Source organism: Lissotriton helveticus, chromosome 10, assembly GCF_964261635.1.
Source record: "Lissotriton helveticus chromosome 10, aLisHel1.1, whole genome shotgun sequence".
Taxonomy (NCBI): domain Eukaryota; kingdom Metazoa; phylum Chordata; class Amphibia; order Caudata; family Salamandridae; genus Lissotriton; species Lissotriton helveticus.
This window is the reverse complement of record NC_136071.1, coordinates 91,634,317-91,653,942: the sequence shown is the minus strand read 5'-3', so window position 1 is coordinate 91,653,942 and position 19,626 is coordinate 91,634,317. Positions and strand designations below refer to the sequence as shown.

Here is a 19,626-nt window from a genome sequence, read left to right as displayed (position 1 = left end):
CAAGACACATGTACATCTTGCCTTTACAAGTTCAAAACAGCTCAATTTTGCCAACATGTGCAACTTTTTGTTTATGGTGGCCACTTTTATTTTGGTGCCAAGGCCTGTTTTCTGTCCCAGTCAGACCCATGTCAAGTGTTCCACAGAGAAGGCATTCACACACATCAGTCTGTTTAAAACTGGAAGCAATAGCCTTAGCAAAGCCAGCATTCTAGCACTATCTTAACCCCTTCCACGCTCATGACGAGCTGGGCTCGTCATGAGGTAGCCTCCTGCTACGCTGATGACGAGCCCAGCTCATCATGGAACATGTGTTTTTGCATTTTCCAGCACACAACGGGAAAATGCACCGCATCGATGCGGTTAAAGATACGTTGTTTTGGTTCATATTCACTACATTAATTGCTTTCTGAAGAAAAGTATGGATACGCAATGAAGTTGTTGAGGGTAGCTCTGGAGATATGGTGTTAAGCCGTCATGGCATTTAAAATCCTTTCTGCGACCATTAAGGCAAGTGAGTGAATCTGAGCAGCCATGGAGCAATAAGATTGCAGGGAAACTTGGTAACCACAGTTCATCTTCTGTCAGCGCAAAGCATAGAGATTCTCCGAAAGCCATGAGGTGGACCTGATAGATCGTCTGCTATATCTTCCATCCCTTGAAAATCCGGAAACCAAAATTCTAAGTCTTACATCCAAGTAACCCAAAATGCTGTGAAGGAAGAATCCACTCTGGAACTGATGGGTAAAGTTCTGTTTGCTTTCCCACCAATTACCATGATCCCAAAAGTGATAATTAAGTTCACACAAGCCAGTACAAGTATTGCCTTGAAGTGGGATTGCCAGTGGTGGTTCACAAATCTGCTCCACCTGTCAAAGCAAATGGAAAAAATGAAAATTGCTGTGCAAATCCACGCTTTCTATTCCAGAGTGTAAGGACAGATCTGGCAGCACAGCATAAAATAGTTAACATTTGGCAGTCTGGTTCCTAGTTTCCTGTAGCATGGGTATTTAAATCTGCCGCCACCTCACACACGTTCAAATAGAATCCAAAAACCTTTCCACTTGATCATAATGCACATCCAAACGGAAAAGATCTTGCATCTGGGAACAGAGAGGTCCATCAACCCTATGAAACGTCAAAATGCAACTGTATCGCCATACCTCTTGTATTACATTCTAATTTACATTCCTCTTCTATAAGTTCATGTTACTATTACAGCCAAGAAAAAGAGACCATCTAAACACCCTTGTACACTATACTAGTTAAAGACTTCCACTATCCTAGTTAAAAGAGGATTTTCTCCCCAGTGAGAAGGCGGGCTCTTCCTTTGCAGTTTTGTATTAAATTATCAATCTATGTTTCCCTCTTGAATTGATGCACAAATCCACCTCACAAATGTAGTTTATGGTAAGTAGCTCTCCTATGGGCCATTGCATCTAGTGTTAGTGAGAGACAGATTGTGTTCTAATGAGCCTTACAGTGTTAGAGAGGAGTAAGGTTGTTGTTTTTACCACACCCATACAATCTAATGGCATTTCAGATTTTTATGTAAATAGGAGCTATTGCGCTAGACTATTTTTCAAAGTCGCCCTCCCTGGAGGAACGATCATTTAAAACCTTGGTTATGAAGTGGAACACCCTTGAGTGAGGTTGTACCTGCCACTTTAATCTAATATTCTTTATGCTGGATAGTGGTTAAAATAACATGCTTAACTTTATATAAATTCCAACCGTTGGCATGCTATGCAAACACAAACATGCTGTTAACCCTACTCCAATTGTGACTGTAGTTTGACCTGTATATCTGTAGGTGTCACTTTACTTGATAGTAAATGTAAATATTGTTATGGAAATATATGAAGTGTGTGCATTTATAGCCGCTCTTATCACCCTAAAACCATTTCTCAATGTTGTCTGTGGTTCTTTGTTCACTTCTCTATAGATGAGCGTCCATACATATGCAAGAAGTGTAACAAAAGCTTCCGTGAGTCGGGTGCTCTGACTCGGCACCTGAAGTCTCTGACTCCATGCACCGAAAAGACCCCATACCTCAAGGAAAAACTTCTGAAGCAAGAATTACCCATTGGTTAGTCCAGGAATGTCATCTTGTGCTTGAGTGCTATTCATTGTTCATATTCATCATAGGACGCCTGACCTCGCTGTCTCATGAGCTCAAGGTGGATTTAATTTTTGTTGTTGTTATTAATGACATTTGATAGACGCCTAGTTCAGCTTTCAGTGACCATGAAATACCGAGATCAAGCTTAATAGCTGGTTATTTAGATATGAAGGAAGTCCTTACAGAAAGGTACAGTTTAATCTGAGTCAAGATTGGGCAGCTCTGTAGCCCTGCAGAAAGGGAGGGGGGGGGTGTTCACCTGCTTACAGTTTGAATACATTTATCTAATGATTATGCGACCTCTAGTGAAGGATTTGAACTTTCAGTTTACAGCGACTGGGCTAACACCAAGAGCTGCTGTTGAAAGTAAAATGACCTAGTGCCATATATCAAAATGACGTGATGCCGCCGAGTTATAAGCATTCAAAGCTGAAATAAGGGGTGCATTGCTTTGCTAGTGTTTTAAATTATACAAGCACATTCACTCATGAAGGAGCCTTATATTCAATCTTTTAGTCAATGTTTCAGCTGGGAGAACCAGTCATGGTTGTAGTTTTCGGTCTGTGGCAGATCAAAATTAGGCCATGCCGAGCACACATGATGTAACAATACCTGTTAAACTGACCCATTTACTAAGCTTCTGTGGCAGGTTGTCAGTTGAGGATGGACATTCTAACGGAAGGACTGCCTCATTCATGACCATGATTTTGCACATGCAGACTATGTTTAAACCCATATATTTCAGTTTCAAAGAATTGTTTTAATCCCAGCATTCTGAGGCTTCTCAGTCTATTCCCATATGCAAAATATTTAAAGTTGAAATTAAGGAAAGGACCGTCTACTTTCTGCATTCCTCCTGCACATTGTCACTACTTGATATTGTTTAAACATTGTAAAAAAAAAAAGGATGTTTCAAACGTCATTAATAATAAATCCTGATGAGACACCTGCCTCAGAAAAATCTGGCAAGTCACTGACTAAATCATTGAGACCGTTGATGACCACATCTACTTTCACAGCGTTCACTGCTTCGCCGACAGTCGCAACAGTATCAACGAGGTCCTAGTCAATGACAAAATTCTCATCTATAACTGCGATGTCGTTGACACAGTCCTTAGACTTCCCGTCATCTGCTCATTCGGTGCTGGTTCCAAGGACAACGAAGATAACACTGTTGCAACAGAAGCATTTCTCTTAGTCTACCAGCCCATCGATGGGCCTCTCAACGGTTATGGCTGAACCAGTCCTTAGACCAGAATTAACATCACCTAGCAAGGTTTCACCTTTGCCACTGGTATACCTTCTAGAATTGGGGGACACTAGAGAAGAGAACGGTGGACATTTTGGGGATGCCACAAGTCCTTCACAACTACAGGTAAAATGTCAAGACTAGAACGAGCAAGAGGCTGAATACCTGCAAGGTGACTTTCCTTTTGAGAACAGAGGACAGCGCAAAGAAAAACATCCTCAATTTAGATCCTTGTGATGAAATCTCTGAGGTATAAACATCACCTGAACCTATGATGCTACTCCCTGTAGCCTTCGTGTCAGATCTCAGACTAATGATGCAAGACTATTATAAAAGATTTCCGGTAATGGAAACACTCATCAAAACAAGTAACAGCTGCTGTGCGGCAAACTGAAATATGATATACAGAGCTCCTTCTGATGTCTGAGTATCCAGTCCTAGGATTACTCTAGAGAGAAGGTGGGCACGTGATTTATCCGAACGCAGAATCCCTCTACTTAGCCGCCTGGATATTGAAAACAACTAATTTTTCAAGCTGAATATTTCCCCAGGAATGGTGGGACACATTGACAAAGGCTAGGGCGGAGTCCACCTACACAGCATAAAAAGGCAAAATGGCTGAGATTTTGTAACTGGTGTGCAACTAATGGATGTCACCCTTTCTCGTCATAGCCAATCCTATGAGAAAGGTGCTTATAGTATAAGTCAATGGATTTTTCGTTCCTGCTAGTTATAGTTTTGCAGCGTGAATCTTTCTGGATTCACTATGCTGTGCATTATTCCGCGGTCTTGTGGTTGGGTCCGGATTCGTAGTCTTTTCTTTGTTTTTTTGGGGTTTTTTTTCGTAGCCCAGGTGGGCGTCGGCGTCACACCTCCTTGGGTGCATTTCCGGTGACGTCGGCATGCTTCCTGTGGAAGCTCCCACTCTTGGGCGCCATCTTCAGATTCTTTTTTCCCGCGATCGGGTCTGGATCGTTCCCGTTTGGGCTCCAGACATTTTTGGAGAAAGAAGAAAGAAAAATACAGAAATTGCAAAGAAAGGTCATCTGAAGACTCCAGGAGACTTCATCGACGAGGAGTCAGCAAAGGAGAAGGAGAATTCATCGAGATCTTCGACGAACGTCGACGAACACGCGACCAGGGAGGCCCTGAGCGCTCGATGATGGACAACACGCCGTTCAAGTTCTGCCGTAACTGCCACCACAAGTACGCGCAGAAGGACCAGCACCCGGTATGCAACCTTTGTCTACCGGTAAATCACGAAAGCGAGGACTGCAACGCCTGCTCCGCCTTCGCCCCGAAGACCCTTCGTGTGAGAGAGAGACAGAGGGTAGCGCACGCCACCCTGCAGGGGAGGGCCCCGACTCCGTCCCTCTACGATCTGGGGATGTCTTCCGAGGAAGAGGACAACGCTGCCGCCGAAGACGACAGCTACACGGTCGTAGAGACCGATTACACAAAGACTTCTGATAAAGTAGGAGACTCTCCGGCCCCCAAGAACCCGAGAGACTCTGAGTCTCGAAAAAACGAGGGCAAGGCCCCGAAAGCGCCGACGCCGAAACACCAGGCATCCGCGAGTTCTCACAGGCCCAGCGGATCCTCTGAGAAGGAGTCCCCGGCGCCGAGAGCTGTTGAACAGCAGAAGTCGTCGAAAATCGTCCCCGAAAAGGATCGATCGACGCCGAGGGACAAGGACCCTAAACTACCGACGCCGACCAGAGACCCAAACTCCGGTTCGACGTCAAACTTCGGCACCGAAAAGCATGGCGCCGAGCCAACCGCCGAAAAGAGCGGCCGGACAATTCAACGCGGAACACGCGGCTGAGATGGAGAAAAAGAGAAGGCGCCTCGAGGCCGAAATGGAAAACCTCTTGGAGCGGGGGAAAGAATTTGACGCAAAGATGAAAACCTTCACGATCCCACACAAGACCAAGCCACCAGTGGTGGAGGTGGTCGAGGAGGAAGACGAGGTCGCCGAGGAACAAAACCCGGACGTCGAGGTGGTCGACGACCAGGAAGAGGACGAGAACCCCTACGATAGTTACAACTATGGGGAGGAAGAGGACAGCAGGACGGACGCAGAGTCGGCCCCCTCTGACCTACAGGAGGTGGATTACCTAGATGTCGACACCGACAGCCCAGAGGAGGCGGTCGACACATATCCCTCGAGACCCTCGCCGCCGGACGACATCGGGGCCTACAACTCGGTGATAAGGTCTGCCGCAGCGGCATTCAAACTCAAGCTCGACGAAGAGAAGCAGAAAGCAGACTTCCTTCTAGAGACATTGCTCCCCACACAAACCAGGAGCCAGTACCTGCCAATACTCGACAGCGTCTTGGCTCAAGGGAGGGAAGCATTCAGGGAGCCCGCAACATGCAAGGCAGTAACTCCCAGAACAGAGAAGAAATACAAACATTCCTCAAAAGACCCACCCTACATTCAGGGGACGGTCTCTGCAGACTCCATTATCACGGCCACAGCAATGAAGAGGGCTAACGTACCCACTACTTCTGGACCACCACCGGATAAGGAGAGCAAGAGAATGGATCTGGTGGGCAGAAGGATCGAACGGAACGCCGCAACCCACTGGCACATGGCTAATTCCAACGCCCTGATAAACAGGCACATGTACCAGATCATGGAGGAGCTGGGGCAGTTGGTGAAGGACCTGCCCCAGGATGCCAGACAGAAGGCCGAAAAGCTGGTTGAAGAAGGGAAGAACGCGGCAAATTCTTGCCTTAAGACGGCCCTGGATGGAGCAGACACCTCCAGCAGGCTCATGATGATGGGTGTCACTGAAAGAAGACACGCCTGGCTCAGGATTTCAGGTTTCAAACCAGAGGTGCAACACAGCATCCTGAACACACCGTTCAATGGCGACACGCTTTTCGGAACAACAGTTGATGAGAAGCTCAGTCAACTAAAAAAGGATAACGAAACAGCAAGGTCCATGGGAGCATTGCAGTTCAGAGGCAACAAAAGAGGCACCCCGTCACGGAGGCCTGGCGGGAGAGGTGGAAACCAGCCAGGTACATCACACCAGGCTTTCCAACAAACGCACCAGGCAGACTCGCAGACTCAGCAGGGTCAGCAGGGTCAGCAGAAGCAGTCCTGGCAATACCAACAAAGAGGCCAGTCCTTTCGAGGGAGAAGAAATGGACGTGGACAGAATAGAAGAGGGGGACAGCAGCCCGCCTCTAAGTGACTTAAAAAAACTCTGTGTGCCCACCCACAGAAAAGATCCCAAGGGGCAGCACGTACAGAGGGGTCAAGACAGGCTAGACATCTACGACCACATAACACCAGTGGGAGGAAGATTAAGATTTTACCTCCAAGAATGGAGAGAAATCACATCAGACTAATGGATCCTCAATATCATCCAATTCGGATACTGCATAGAGTTGGAGGGGAGGCCAACAAGCAGAAAACCAAAAAGAAAACCACTAGCAAGCAAGCAGCTAGAGTGTCTTCAGGAAGAAGCAAAGGAACTCCTGCGGAAGCAGGCCATAGAACGGGTACCCTTCAAGGAAAGAAACAAAGGAATATACTCAACGTACTTCCTGGTACCGAAAGTAGATGAGACAATGAGACCCATTCTGGACCTAAGGTTCCTGAACAAATTCATAAGAACGCAAAAATTCAAAATGACCTCCCTGCAAGAGGTGCTCCCGCAATTGCAGATCGGGGACTTCATGGTCACGATAGACCTCAAGGACGCCTACCTGCACATCCCAATGAACAGAAAGCACAAGCATATGCTCAGGTTCACCATCGGGGAAAGCCACTACCAGTTCACGACACTAGCCTTCGGGCTAAAATCAGCACCAAGGGTCTTCACAAAGTGCCTCGCAGCAGTCGCAGCGCACCTACGAAGGCAGGGAATACACGTATACCCCTACCTGGACGACTGGCTGGTGAAAGCAAACTCATACCAGAAATGCAAGCAGCACGCACACACAGTGACGAGCACGCTCATAAGCCTGTGGTTCTCCATCCATTGGAAGAAATCATCAATGGAGCCGGAACAAGTGAAGATCTTCCTGGGAGCACAGATCAACACCTTACAGGGCAAGGTGTTCCCCAGCGAGAAGAGGGCGAGGGCGCTGGTGAAGGAAACTCGCCTCTACCAGAAGGCACAAGCTCGGACAGTGAGGACTGCGAGCAAGATCATGGGGATGATGGCATCATGCATCCACCTGGTACCGAATGTACGTCTCCACATGAGACCCTTCAAAGAATGGCTACATGAACAATGGTCACAAGCTACAGGCAGTTGGGAGGATCTAGTGGTTGTAACGCACGCAGTGCAGAAGGAGATGACATGGTGGACCATGGAGAACATAACAAGGGGAAAGCCTCTAACGCCCCCAACGCCAACAGTGACCATCACCACAGACTCATCCCTGAAGGGATGGGGCGCTCACATGGAGGAGCTCAAGATGAGGGGACTGTGGACGCCAGCAGATGCGACAAAGCACATCAATTACCTAGAATTGAAGACAATCTTCCTTGCACTGAAAGCTTTCCAAACAAGACTGTACAAGCACAAGGTGTTGCTACAAACAGACAACACCACCGCGATGTTCTACATCAACAAGCAGGGGGGCACACAGTCAGCCCCGCTTTCAACGCTGGCGCAGGAGATATGGAGATGGGCCATCCCTCTCAAGATAGACCTGCTAGTCATACACCTACCAGAGAAGGACAACATACAGGCAGACTGGCTCCGCAGACAGACATCGGCATCCCACGAGTGGGAGCTCAATGCTCAAGAGACAAGGTGGCTGTTCGACAGATGGGGAACACCATCAGTGGACCTGTTTGCCACACGCCGGAATGCAAAATGCCAAAACTTCGCATCCAGACAGCCCGAGGAGGGGTCACTGGGGAATGCCCTTTGGATAGATTGGTCCGGGACATTTGCTTACGCCTTTCCCCCGATACCACTGATGCACAGAGTGCTGAGCAAGTGCAGAGCGAGCAACATGACCCTGATACTGGTCGCGCCACAGTGGGCCAGACAGACATGGTACTCGCAGATCATGGAGATGACACAGTGTGCACCCCACAGATTCGGCAAGAGGAAAGACCTACTCTCCATGCAGAACGGAGAGGTGCTACACCCAGAGCCAGAGAGCCTGAGCCTAGTAGCGTGGCTCCTGAGGACATAGAGTTCGCACATTTGAGACTGCCAGAAAGCACCCTGAGGGTCCTTCGGGAGGGACGGAGGCCCAGCACTCGAAGTGCTACGTTGCGAAATGGAAAAGATTCACAATGTGGTGCAGAAAAGAAAGACTTCACATTAAAATGAAGAAGGACTCCACCGTGCTAAAGTACCTGTCACACTTGCTGGAGAAGAACCGTAGCTCATCCTCGTTAAGAGTTCACTTGGCAGCGATAGTCGCCTACACAAGGGGAGAAACGTGCAGGAGTTTCTTCACATCACAGGTGGTGAAGAGATTCCTAGAAGGAGCGAAAAGGATCGCACCACCCAAGCGGGTGCCGCCACCTGCATGGCACTTGAACATAGTCCTAACGGAACTCATGAAAGAGCCCTTTGAACAACTTCACAAGGCCTCCCTAAAGATGCTAACTATGAAAACAGCTTTCCTGGTTGCAATAACGTTCTTACGCAGAGTAAGCGAGCTTCAGGCGCTGACGCTACAAGAACCCTACATACAAATACACAATGATAGGGTAGTGATGAGGACTGACCCACACTTCATGCCGAAGGTGGTATCCAAATTTCACATGAACCAGTCTATACAGATACCGAGTTTTTTCCAAAAACCAACAACTAGCGCAGAGCGAGCTCTGCACACCCTGGACGCCAGAAGGGCAGTCATGCACTACATTGAGAGGAGGAAGGGACACAGGAAAACAAAACAGTTCTTTGTGTCATTCGCCAACAGTTTCATGGGGAAGGCAGTAACCAAAAAGACTATTGCATTGACAATTCAACTCTGCCACAAACGTGCAGGACAGGAGCTAGCAGAGGGGACACGTGCCCACTCCACTAGGAAGAAGGGGGCTACAATAGCTTTCCTGGCTAACCCGCCCATACAAGACATTTGCCTGGCGGCAACATGGGCTTTGGTGCGCACGTTCACGAAGCACTACTGTGTGGATATACAGATGAACAAGGAAGCACAAGTCGGACAAAAGGTGCTTCAACACATATTCAATAACCAACGCTCATCTTCCACCCAGCCGCCACAGAGATGAGAAACCGCTACAAAATCTATGCAGAGCATAGTGAATCCAGAAAGATTCACGCTGCAAAACGAATAGTTTTCTTACCTGTCGGTGTAGTTTTCCAGCTTGAAGATCTTTCTGGATTCACTAGCGAACCCACCCACCTCCGCCAGAAAGATGAGGCTGGAGAGAAAAAAGGTGGATTAAAAAAAAAAGGGGGTTTTAAAAAAAGGACTTATAAGTAAAAGCGGTAATATATCACCTAAATAGAACATTGCCATTACTTCGGAAACAAAAGAAACACGGAAAAAAAGAACCCGAAGATGGCGCCCAAGAGTGGGAGCTTCCGCAGGAAGCATGCCGACGTCACCGGAAATGCACCCAAGGAGGTGTGACGCCGACGCCCACCGGGCTACGAAAAACCCCCCAAAAAAACAAAGAAAAGACTACGAATCCGGACCCAACCACAAGACCGTGGAATAATGCACAGCATAGTGAATCCAGGAAGATCTTCAAGCTGCAAAACTACACCGACAGGTAAGAAAACTATTCGTTACTGTGGGACACCCACCTCCGATGACTGGGAAGATTCAAGCATTTGAATCTATGAAAGATGTCGGTATTGAAGAACCACAGTGTACAGGTAAGTAACTTGTTTTGTTTTGGCGAGTGGTTTTTCTGATCATTCGGGAGTACCAACCAAATCAATTACTGAAGAGTTGGAGCCCAGTCGTTATAGATGGGGTGCTGATGAATCCTTTTTAGCTAATTATACTTAAGTGGGTAATATGCAGCCCATGTTAGAGGAATTTATGTAGCAAAATATAGGCTTGGGGTGCTCTGAGGTCATGTATTAGAAGAGAGGTAATCTCTCTTAATGTGAAGCGGACTAACCAAGAGAAGGCGAAATGTACGCGATTTCAGATCTCACTAGCTCTGGCAACCTGAGCTTTTATTATACAGAAAACCTCGGTAGGAAAAGTAAAGCTAGGCAAAGCAAGACAGAACTTAAAGAACTTTTTTATGGCAGCTGAAATATGGGATAAAAATATAGATTAACATAAGCGCTGCACGTAAAGTGAACATATGAGTAATCGCCTGGCTGGCGAAACAGAAAATTATCAAAATTCGATAGAATCTGTCCTGGCGCGTAGGCAATTGAACCAGTGGCGGGTGCTACCATTAACTGCTATTGGTAGGGAGGGGGGTCACCTATAGGTGCTAGAGTTAACTACTTACCTACTAATCCTTTTAGGTATTTGGGTATTTTTGTTACAACCGACTTCGGTGATCTATTTGGTCTAAACCGTGCCCCAATATTAGGGAAGGCTATTGAACCAGTCGCTGCTGCTACCATTAACTATTATTGGTCGGGGGCATTGATTAAAATGAACATACTTCCCTTATTTTCATACGTCTTTTCCAATCTCCTGATAAATGAGCAATAATTCTTTTTTGATTAAATATTGCAACATTTTATATGGAGGTAAAGAAACCATGGACCAATTTACAGATACTGCAATTAGATCAGGAAGAGGGAGCATTGGCACTTCCCAGAATGATCATTTATTATCCGGCAGTCTTTTTGGACGTGTTAACCAGAGTTGCTACTATGGACAATGCTTTCACCTATTTCTATGTAAATATGATGATTAGAGAAGCAGGATCCAACCTTTCTACGTTTCCTAAAAATACCCAGACTCCCAAAGAAATCTTGATATAATATGCCACATTTATAATTAGTAGATTCAGTAGGATTTGGCAGGAATCTTCCATTTAGCTCTACTCTTAGCCGATTGCACTGTATTAGGGCTACACTTGAATGCTCTTACTATCAGCCAATGGAACAGTCTCGGATGTCACAAACAAGATTTGTATCAAGCTGTTTCCTTTATTCAGTGGATCCAACTGTTGGGTATCTATCCTCATATAAGTCCTAAACTACAGTTTAGCTTTATTCAAATTATTATTGAAATTTCTGAAGTGCTTATAAAAAAGAATGTAAGGATGTAGCCAAAAGTATTAGTAAAGCCTGTTTCGCATTGTCTTTAAAAGGCGTAGGAAATTTGTATTGTATTCTATTTCAGAAGTTATAAGAGGAACTAGTACCCGCTTTTTAAAATAAAGTCGCATCCACACATAGTTGTAAGATCGGTATGTTCCAGTGGGGATTTTGTAACCAGCTGACCTCCAAGGCTGTTTGTGCCCCAAATTATAAGAGAGTGCCTCGTTTTCAGCAGGTAGATGCTATCACACCCCGCAATTTATTCACAAAATGCATTCTGCAGCTTCAGCTCCATGGTTTGGATGTGGAGATGAAAAAAGGGACATTGGCTTCATATTTGTTTTGCTTGCCCCTTACTGTATAACTTCTGGAAAGGGATATCCTCTTCTATTAGTCCAAAATCTAATTTGAGTTGAGCACCCGATATCTGTGGAGCTTTGTTAGGTATATCTGATATGGATTACCTGGTAATCTACAGATGTTACAACTTTCAGTCAATGATTCATAAGAATTACGAGGGTGAAAATGTTTGAAATTTTGTATGCAGCAAGACTTTGATCTTAAAAAGATTTGTAAGAATTCGGATATGCTTAGATGAGTGGCATCCATTTATTTTCTTTGCTTTTTTTTAATGAACTGATCGATCTATTATAAGTAGGCAGTTAAGATTTGAATCATGATTGTATTTTGTGACTATCTGTTTTTACATCAATAAAAAGATAAAATGACAACCCATTTAGAAGCAATCTGACTTCAGTGTTATCCTGGGCAGCAAGAATCAAGTTCAGGCTTGCCTGGTTGACTTTCAAAGCTCCAAAATCTCAGCAACCCAAGTAATTCTGTTCCTGTCTTTCTTTCATATTTCTTACCAAATCTTTCTGAGGCACATCTTCTACGTATGGAAAGGAGATCGTGTCCAGGTGCACTGTCAAACTCCACTTAACCCCCTGGTGTTGCAAAATATATGTTAACTAATGTCAACATCATGAAACAAGTTGCATACTAGCCCGGTAGTCTTTTTAGAAATAAAGTGTGCCTCGAAATCTCCGTTTATCCTCTTTATGGAACTCTTCCTCATAAGACATCAGTTGCAAAAAGAACATTGCCCCATTTCAGAAATGACTTAAAACTTTGCTTTTTAACTTGCACCTAAATTTCAAATCGATGTTCCTGTGGCTCTTTCTCCCATGTGATCTAAGACCCCATGCTCTTCCCCATTCCCAGCTCTTCTTTTGTCTACAGATGCTCTAATTTTCCAATAAGCAATTTTGTCTTTTCATTCTCATTCTTACCTGTTTATTCTGCCAGTTACAGTTGCACTCAGGTTAAATGCTGTTCGGAGACCTTCCGCTATATGTATCAAGCTATTTAGCATTCGCAAAGGCCGAAATTCTGCGAATTTCGGCCTTTGCGAATGCTAATTAGACAAATGGAATGTATCAAACTAGTTTGATGCAAAATAAGGAATAGCAAAATTAGCTAATCCTTATTTTGCGATTGCATTTAAGGAATTGCAAATTTTGCGATTCCTTAAATGCAATGTATCAAACAAATAAAATGCAAAAAATGCCATTAAGATTAGCAAATTACCACCAACTTCTAGTTGGTGGTAATTTGCGAATTCTTATCAAAAATCTTTTTTGATAAAAACCAAAGGTGCCATATGACGCCCATACATGCCCTTAGGGCATGTATGTGCGCCATATGCCCCCAAATGTCTTTTTCAGGGGTGCAGCAGGGTGTTCGTGAGACACCCCTGCACCCTTGGAAACATCCCTAATTTGCGATCAGCAAATTGCTAATTGCAAATTGCACTTTCATTCCTATGGGCCTCCTGGCCCATGGAAATGAAGGGGTAATTTGCGATTGACAATTTGCTAATCTCAAATTAAGGAATGCTAAGGAATCGCTATTGGAAAGCGATTTTGTACATACATACCGTTTTGCATTTCCTAAATAGCGATTCCTTAAAATTCGCTATTTAGGAAATGCAAAATGGTTTGTTGATACATATAGCGGCTTATCTTTTCCTTAATTTCATTCCTATTTTCTGCTCTCTACATTTATTCCTGCTGTATGCCAGTGAGAACTTGCTTTGTTCATTAATAGGTTCAATGTAAAGCTCAGTAACACGGTAGAGGGTCGAGACGTGCTAAATAATGAAAATAAGAACACCTTGAACATCAGGCAGATGCAGAAGTGCATTCAGCTTTAATTGATGTGTCAACAGAGATTGTGGGACAATAGCTTTGTGGTCTCTCTCCAAAGGCAATACAGATGCTTAATTGGTCAATGGCTGATTAATTGCATCTGCTTTCACAGATGGCCCATCAACTGCTGATGATTGTGATTAACCATTTAAAGATCTAAAAAATACCTATATTGTAAATTCAGGTAACTGATTCGGCATCTCTGAGCAATGCGCATTTGATGGTGGAACAACACATACCTGTTTAATACATCATTGTACAGGTTTCTTCTCATCCATCATTATCGGAAGTCTAAAATTTGAAAGAATCTGGGCTCACGATCATAGTCCTAGCTGTCAGACAGGCAAGGCATTTATTGTATCCAGCTCTAGGATCCATCGGTTTAATCTTGCGTCAGACTTCTTTATAGACCAGATCTGCTGTCAATGAACCGAGGCAACGTCCTAATGCAGCAAAATGAACTTGTGCATGTTGAAAAAGGGAGACTTCATGAGGCACTCGATAGGCATTAGCCAATGGATAAGAATATTTATCTCTTCCTAAATCCCTCGCCTCTATTTCTCCCTTCAATTTCTTTTGCCTTTCTCAAAGGAAGACAGCCGGGCCACTACATTGTCTAATACAGATGGCTAACTTTTAGCTGCAAAGAAGGCAAAGACCATTGGATGGTCTAAAACATATTTTACTCCAAGAATGGCACCCTACCCTCTTGAGTAGACAAACTGAGATTTTCTACTCTTCTGAGAGAGACCCTGTGGTCTGATATCTGTAAGAGTCCATTGAGTCTCCAGCTGACTTTAGAGATTCTCAAACTCCCCTTCATCTAACACCTTGTTTCAATATGGTTTTCTCTAGGAAGGTATTGGTTGATCTTGTCCGTATGTAGATTATATAGGTTGTCTTCATTATGCTTTTTCTGAAGTTGTATGTACTTGGGCATGTTTTAGTTTAGGGCATTTTGTCAATATTAACTTTTTAGGTCTGGCCTAGAGACCACTTTAGCCGGTTCACAAGTTTCATGCAATCCAAATCTTCATAAAAATGTATACTTTTCTATACACATGCATTGTGGAATTTTGGGTCGGCCTTTTTGATCTCGTGGTCAGTTCAGAGGTCAGTCACGTTTTACCTCTGCCCAACATAGTATACTAAATGGGTCAATCCACTTAATCCATTGGCTCTCACAGTGTGAGTGATGACATTTGCCTCATCACATGTCAACATCCACTTGGAAAAGGAAGCGCAATGTTGTGCCACAGGTGGTGGATCAAACTTTGCCAGTTATTATCCTTCAGGTCACAGACCTGTTCTAGTTACACCCACGTGCTAGTAAGCACCCACAATGTTAGGTTCAGTATATGCAAAGCTTATTTATTTAAAATTTTAATGGCAAGTCTATGTATGCCTATTCTTGCTGTAAAAAAATAAACATTGCTGAATCATGGCAAGGCCTTACCTATTGCCGTTTGTCTATTTCTGGCTTTGCTAGTGAATGGACCGCGATCTTTAGGCTCATTATGCCCTTCTCTGATTTCAGAGACCGATTATAAGATACAGACACAATGGATAATAATTGCACAGGAAAGTTTGTTAGATCTTCACTTAGGCTAACTGTTACATGCATAATATGCACATTATCATACATGTTTCATCTGTTTTAATAGTAAATAGTGGTGCTTCTTATTGGTGTGCGTGTGTGTAAAAGGTATCAGCAAAAACATTTTCTTTCTAGAACAGTCTAATTTGGTATTCTCTCCCCTAGGTCATAATGGCATAATGATGTTTTCGTTAGTTTTACCCAAGGTTTTATTTTCCTTGTTTCAAATAATTCAACATTTCACTGTAGAGATTGCAACACGTTCTTCTAGTGTGATTTATTGTTTAAACCCAGTAGGTTGGGCAAAGGTGAGATTTCTCATCGCCCCAATCTAATAGAAGGGTTAATTTACAAATCACAGTCTGATGGCAATCTCTCTAATTGTTTTTTCTCTCTGTCTTTCTTAACATTTATTTTTGCTCACCTAATTTGCTTTCCTTCGCCAGATTTGAGTTCTGACACCGATGTGATTTCTGCCCTCTCTGGTGACTCCATCAATGGTTCTCCTGTGATCCGTCTCTTAACTGATGCCAAAGGGAACGTTCTCCATGAAGTTCATGTACAGATGCAGGAGTTTGCTGTTTGCCCGAAGTCTGCATCTGACGAGGTGACTGATGTTCTTCCAGAAATTGATATTTCCTTGTTTTTATAGTGTGAATAAGAGTCTAGCAATTGAATGGGTTGTATCCTGAAACTCTCCATTTTAGAAAACGTATTATTGCACTAGGCTGTTCCCTTGCTCTGGTGGGCTAAAGGACCTACTTAAGGGGCCATAATCTCAATCCTAAAAGCTTTCTTGGCTCCAGTATAGAACCTGCTATTTTTACTTATCACTCCTTTTCAACTTGATTAAGGAAAGCTTTTAGTAGTTCATACCAGCAAGTTTTTTGTTTGTTTACTGTTTCCTTTGTATTATTTTTTTAATAGGGTTGCTCTGTGCTCTTATTGCTTGAGATCTGGTTACCAAAGCAGAAAGGAAAGAAGAATACAGATTTAGAAGCACCTGTGGTCCATTTCTACATGCTTGTCTCTTGATCATTGTACAAGTTGTACAAGGGGAGAGGGGTTGGCCTAACGGCTAAGGCGCTCGACCTCGGACCTGGGGATCTGGGTTCGAGTCTCTGTAAAGATGCCAAAAAAACCATTTGTGATTCTGGGCAAATAACTTAATCTCCCCGTGCCTAAAATGAAAGTGTGTCCTCATGTAACGTAACTGGTGCTATGTAAAGCGCTCTGATAACTGATTCGGTTCGGTTCTAGTTCGCGCTATATAAAACTCTGCAAAAAAAAAAGTCACTTATCCGGAAGGTGGATTAGTAGTACACTGAACCAGTAGTTCTTCTGGTGTTGCACAACACTTCCTTCTTGCCACTCATCCCTTCAGTTCTCCAATCCAACAAAGGCTGTCACAGTTGCCCAAGAAGGGAAATGCATTATTACTCAAAAATCCACATAAAACACAGAACCCTTCTGTGGTTTACGTAGTATAACATTGGCCCTTCCTCGCCTGACTCCTTCTCCTCCACCTTCCTTGTGACCAAGTATGATTCCCGCCTGGTGAAGGAGTATTACGCAGGTGATGGCCCATAAATTGTGTGAGCAATGGCCTTGCCACAAAGAAATAATCTGTAGAGACAAGCATTTCCCAGTACTTGGGTGCAGTAGCATTACTCTTCACAACACACAAAAACTGCAAAGGGGAGCAGAGCATGGATGGGGATATAGGTCGTCATCTCAATCAGCCAACTGCGTTAATATTTCCGATAGATAGCTCTTGTACTAGAGCAGCACTGGAAAACGGTTTTTGTAGCCCCAAAATCTTTGCTTTTATACCAGATTCTTGTGGAGCAGATAATGTCATTACTTCATTCCTTGTGTTTGGGTTTCATCGGACCCCAGCTGATACTGTTGTAATTCCATTCAGCATTCCATCACATCAAGATGACTCCTTTAATTGCCTCTCCTCTGTAAGGGTTAACCCAATGATGGACATCATGGACACTTTCAGTCCCTTGGATAAGGGCTACGTTGGTCATTGCATTGAAATGGCTTGTTCCAGTCCCATCCGACGTGTGTAAAACATTCACCAATAGGCCACTATCCTGCTTGTTTTCACACTCCTTTCTTGATGCCTTGAAAAGCAAACTCCAGGCCAGACAAGTGGCTTGTGATGCATTGATTTAATTGTAAAACTTGTAAGGTATTGAAGTATGAGTGCATGTTTGTTGGTAAAATAAATGTGGTATATAATAGTTTGCGCTTTATTTTTTCACAAAACCCAAAATATGGATACACACAAACTGAAATATAAAAAACAAATGCCAAAAACAGGAGCCCTATTTAGAAGATAAACTTTAAAAAGGAGTGCAGGCAAAATAAATAGCTGGTCTTTAAAGTTATTTCAAACAATTAAAAAAAAAAGCACATATTTAATGAGCTTTGCAATGGAAGAGAAAGAATATTTTTAGGAGGATGTGCACAGCCTTTGTGTGGTCACGCAAAGTAAAAGGAGCCAGTGGGTAAAGTGAGCTGAACCTTAATTCCATGCTCTCTGTTGCGATGGGAGGAAGCAACATGTGAATGACAATTTAACAGACCAGTGGATGAAGCATGCTGACCAAAATACAATATTTGCATGTATATTATGTGGGATTTTTGTATTCTCCTCATTTGTGGAAAAAAATAGTCTGAGACCGCTAGAACGGTGTTAAATGGCTTACAAACAGCCTTCTGCAGTAGATGCAAAAGAGATGATTGCTTTCTTAATAGAGACCATCAATGAGATAAATAATCTAATGTGTGATGATTCAATGCATGTTTGATATTTTAAATCTTGAATGTACACACTCAATCTGAGGTAAAATGATACAGCAAACAGCCCGTAGCATGAGTTGAGTGAGTATTTATCGCTTGAGCGTAGCTAAAGCCTATTATAGTGTTTTTCTTTAAAGAATTTGTGAAAATAGCTCTGCAGGCAATGGCACTGTCAAACTAGGCCTAAAACAAAGGGTCCTCTTGCACAGTTCTATCTACTCATTTACTCTGAAAGTGAGAAGTACAATTGAGCCCCATTGTGTGCATCGCATTTGTGCCTTATTAAACACTTGGATCGAGGCATGTGGGCTGCTAAATTCATATCTATTGCATAGATCGCCGCCTAGTGTTGGGTCCGGATGATTGCACATTGTTGTCCTGGAAGAGTCTTCGAAGTATCACGAGATAGGTGGCTCCTCCCCTGGACTTCAGTGCGCATGGGCATCGACTCCATCCCCAGATTGTTTTTTTCCGCCATTGGGTTCGGATGTGATTTCGACGTCTCCTGTTCGGAATCGATAAAACAACTTCTTTAAGGCCAAAAGGCCTTCGTTACCTCGTCGGTATTGTTCGCGTTCGGTCTCGTGTTTCTTCCGACTCTTCGAGTCGGTCTTCTGACGAGTCGAGTAACTCTTTGGACATCGAGGCCCTGTCGTCACAGCAAGACCCCGACGATACTACGATGGAACGGAGCCCGTTCAAATTTTGCCCTGTGTGCGGTTCGAAGTACCCACACATCGACGTGCATCCTGTATGCAACAAGCGCCTCTCGCCGGACCACAACGAGGACAACTGTATGGCCTGTTCGAAGTTCAGGTCGAAGAAGACTCTCAAGCTTCGGTGCGCGGCGCGCCTTGAGGCCCGGCGAGCGGCTCCGGCACCGGTAGACATCTTCGACCCTGAGGCAGAAGGCCGAAGCCATCATCTGCAGATTTCACCTCCATCGACCGAGGCCGATTCCGGAGAACCCGTCGAGGGCCAGGACCTACAGGAAAACGTCAAGGAGGTAGGGGACGTCGAGGAAGTTTATGGGGCCGCGGAGGATAGCTCGGAGGATGAGCTATGCCCCGAAAGTATAATGACTCAGGCTCAGGTCACGGGATCGCCACTCTGCCTTACCCACGACCCTACACCGCAATCCTCGGCCCCGCCTTCTGGCCCGGCTACGGACACATCAGCGGAGCCGCCATTGAGCATATCAAAACCGAAACCTTCGGATTCAACAACAACAAAGATGGCCGACGCGCCATCGAAACTGAAGACGCCTGCTACGCCGTCGACTTCAGTGGCTCCTAAGCCGAAGAAGGCTGTCGAGCCGGCTACACTACCTAAGGTGGTCAAGGAGCCAACCTCGAAGAAGGTCGTCTAGCACGTGTTGAGCATGGTGGCTCAATCAAAGTCGAGGAAGACTGTCGAACCGCCACCAGACACGA

At 44.4% G+C, this 19,626-nt stretch overlaps 1 protein-coding gene across 1 annotated transcript in view; it reads left to right on the top strand.

Moving 5' to 3' along the window:
- Nucleotides 1-19,626, top strand: part of E4F1 (E4F transcription factor 1) — a 213,464-nt gene that overhangs the window by 116,226 nt on the left and 77,612 nt on the right. Inside the window, exons 6-7 of the mRNA XM_078664834.1 lie at nt 1,946-2,089; nt 15,826-15,986. Coding sequence (XP_078520960.1) covers nt 1,946-2,089; nt 15,826-15,986 — 305 coding nt within the window. The remainder of the gene's footprint in view (nt 1-1,945; nt 2,090-15,825; nt 15,987-19,626) is intronic.